The 2,782-nt window shown below is 49.9% G+C and overlaps 1 protein-coding gene across 1 annotated transcript; it reads left to right on the forward strand.

Moving 5' to 3' along the window:
• Positions 1-505: 505 nt before the first annotated feature.
• LOC6497346 (protein snail) lies at positions 506-2,261 on the forward strand. The gene has a single exon (XM_001962236.2). It carries the CDS (start codon positions 698-700, stop codon positions 1,886-1,888), a length of 1,191 nt encoding a protein of 396 aa, XP_001962272.1. The 5' UTR covers positions 506-697; the 3' UTR covers positions 1,889-2,261.
• The last annotated feature ends 521 nt before the right edge of the window (positions 2,262-2,782 follow it).

The following is a 2,782-nucleotide window of genomic DNA, read 5'->3' on the forward strand; positions in this document are numbered from 1 at the left end:
GCTTAAAATAGAACTCCGAATACTTTTGGGGTGAGGGATACTGTAACTTGCATTTCGATAAACCTGCAGAAGGTGGAGTTTCTATTTTTTTTTTTGCTGGGTTTTGAAGAGTTATTACGGGAGGGATGCAATGTCCCGGGGAAATTGGAGAGCCAGCAGATCTGTCAAAAGTTATCCGGGGGGATCCCTGAGGGTGCGCCTGCGCTTCTCTCTACGAGGCAGCAGCAGAGAGAAACAGGGAGAGAGAGACAGAGCAGGTAACGAGAAGTGAGGGAAACACGCAATAAGGGTATGGGAAAAATGGTGTTGTTGTTGCTGCTAGGTAGCTCCGCACACGTGCGACTTTTACGGGTGTAAGTGTAAGTGTGTGTGCGTGTGTTTGTGTTGTTTTTGTTTTGAGTTGTGTTGTTGGGAAGAAGAACCACCACCAAATGGTGACAGAAGCGCAGGCAGCCGGCAGCGGACAGAGGGCAGCGACGCCGGCAGAGGGCGAGAAGTCCGGGTATAAAAGAGCCAGCTCGACAGTCGACCTGTCACAGCCACCTCAGCCCTCGTTGAGTACGCAACCACAGAAACATCTAAAAAAAAAAAAATATCTCGAAAATCTCTTACTCTCGACACTCGCAATACTCGACTTTTGATCGCTCTCTCGATCATCACCGGAAATTAAAACTAAACTTAAAACTCGATCGACAAAATGGCCGCCAACTACAAGAGCTGCCCGCTGAAGAAGCGCCCCATCGTCTTCGTGGACCAGCAAACCGAGGCCTTGGCTCTGACCAAGGACTTCCAGTTTGCCGTGGACGACGAACCCCAGGATCTCTCCGTGAAACGCATCAAACTGGATGCCGACCATTACGAGCAACCGGACTACGCTCTCAATCTCTCCAAGACACCGGAACGGATGCCATTCTCCGGCCCCAGCTCCTGCCTCCTGTCGCCGCCAGCCGATGGCGAGGATTACCAGCCACCCACCAGCAACATCCATCTGAGGGGACTGACCGCCGGCACCACTGGCTACACCACCACCAGTCCCACCGCCAATCCCTTCCAGTCTGCCTTCGTGATGGCCGCCGGCTGCAATCCGATCTCGGCTTTGTGGAGCAGCTACCAGCCCCATTTGGCCGCCTTCCCCTCGCCCGCCAGCTCCATGGCTTCGCCGCAGTCGGTGTACAGCAGCGGCTACCCCCAGCAGATGATGACACCGCCATCGAGTCCCGGTTCCGAGGTGGACTCCGGCTCGGAACCCGAGGATCTCTCCGTGCGCAACGACATTCCACTGCCGGCTCTGTTCCACCTCTTCGATGAGGCCAGGTCCAGCAGCAACAGCAGTGTGACCAGCAGCAGCTCATCCACCGGATCCTCCTACCTGTACAACTCCTCAAACAGTTCAGGATCCGTTTCGGGATCGGGATCTGCTGCCTCCAGCGCCGCCAAGAACTACCGCTTCAAGTGCGATCAGTGCCAGAAGATGTACTCCACCTCGATGGGTCTGTCCAAGCACCAGCAGTTCCACTGCCCAGCCGCCGAGTGCAACCAGGAGAAGAAGACCCACTCCTGCGAGGAGTGCGGCAAGCTGTACACCACCATCGGAGCCCTGAAGATGCACATTCGCACCCACACCCTGCCCTGCAAGTGCCCCATCTGCGGCAAGGCCTTCTCGCGCCCCTGGCTCCTGCAAGGACACATCCGCACCCACACCGGCGAAAAGCCTTTCGAGTGCCCCGAGTGCCCGCGCTCCTTCGCCGATCGCTCCAACCTGAGGGCCCACCAGCAAACCCACGTTGAAGTCAAGAAATACGCGTGCCAGGTCTGCCACAAGTCCTTCTCGCGCATGTCCTTGCTGAACAAGCACACCAGCTCCAACTGCTCGGTGACCGTGGCGTAGGCAGTCCTCTGGAGTCCTCTTCAAAAAAAAAAAGTATAAAAACATTCCGCAGGCGAAGACCAAGAACAGACAATAACCTTAAATAGTCTATACTAAGTCGATTCGGTTTTGGTGCTACTACTAATATTATTATTATTATTTTATAGCTACTCTCATTATTATGGCTATTTATTTTAGTTTTAGTTTTTTGTAAGTTCGTGTATATTTCAACATTGTCACAAGCAGCATTTGACCAAATCTACTCATTATCCATTTAATTATTAAAATAATTTATGTAAACCCATAGACATTATATAATTGTTATTAAGATTATTGCTAGTTCTAAGAAGATGAATATTTTTATAAAAATAAATTAAACAGAATGCAAAAGAAATTTTAAAGGTGTTAATTATTTGAAAAGAAAATCTTAAGATTTCAGAACTATCAGAACTAGACTTTCAAAATAATCAACAGGAAACAGGAAACATTTCCGCATCTTGGGGATCACATTTTGTGACAATTTCCTTCAACCCTCTTGGCAAACAGGGACATCACAATAGCAACACTCACATAAATATCGAATTATGAGGAAAACACCTTTGGCATGTGCAAACAGAGAACCGATTTGTCATACACTTTCCATTTTTGAGCCATATCCTCTCAACCCGCCCCCAAATACACACAGAATACCCCAGCAGTCCATATCGCTCGCTAAGAATTGCACCTTTCGGCAATGCAAATATTTAATTAGCTGCCAGGGGTTTTGAATTCGGGTTTCTGCAATCCTTTGCCAGCATATTTGCCGAATGGATCTACGCGCATGCGTTGTCCCGAAAAGGATACGTTCGAGTGCCAGAAGGACTGCGCCTGCAGGTGATAAACGTAGAGACGGCTGCTTATCGAGTCCTGATTGAC

The sequence above is a fragment of the Drosophila ananassae genome, chromosome 3R (genome assembly GCF_017639315.1).
Source record: "Drosophila ananassae strain 14024-0371.13 chromosome 3R, ASM1763931v2, whole genome shotgun sequence".
NCBI lineage: Eukaryota > Metazoa > Arthropoda > Insecta > Diptera > Drosophilidae > Drosophila > Drosophila ananassae.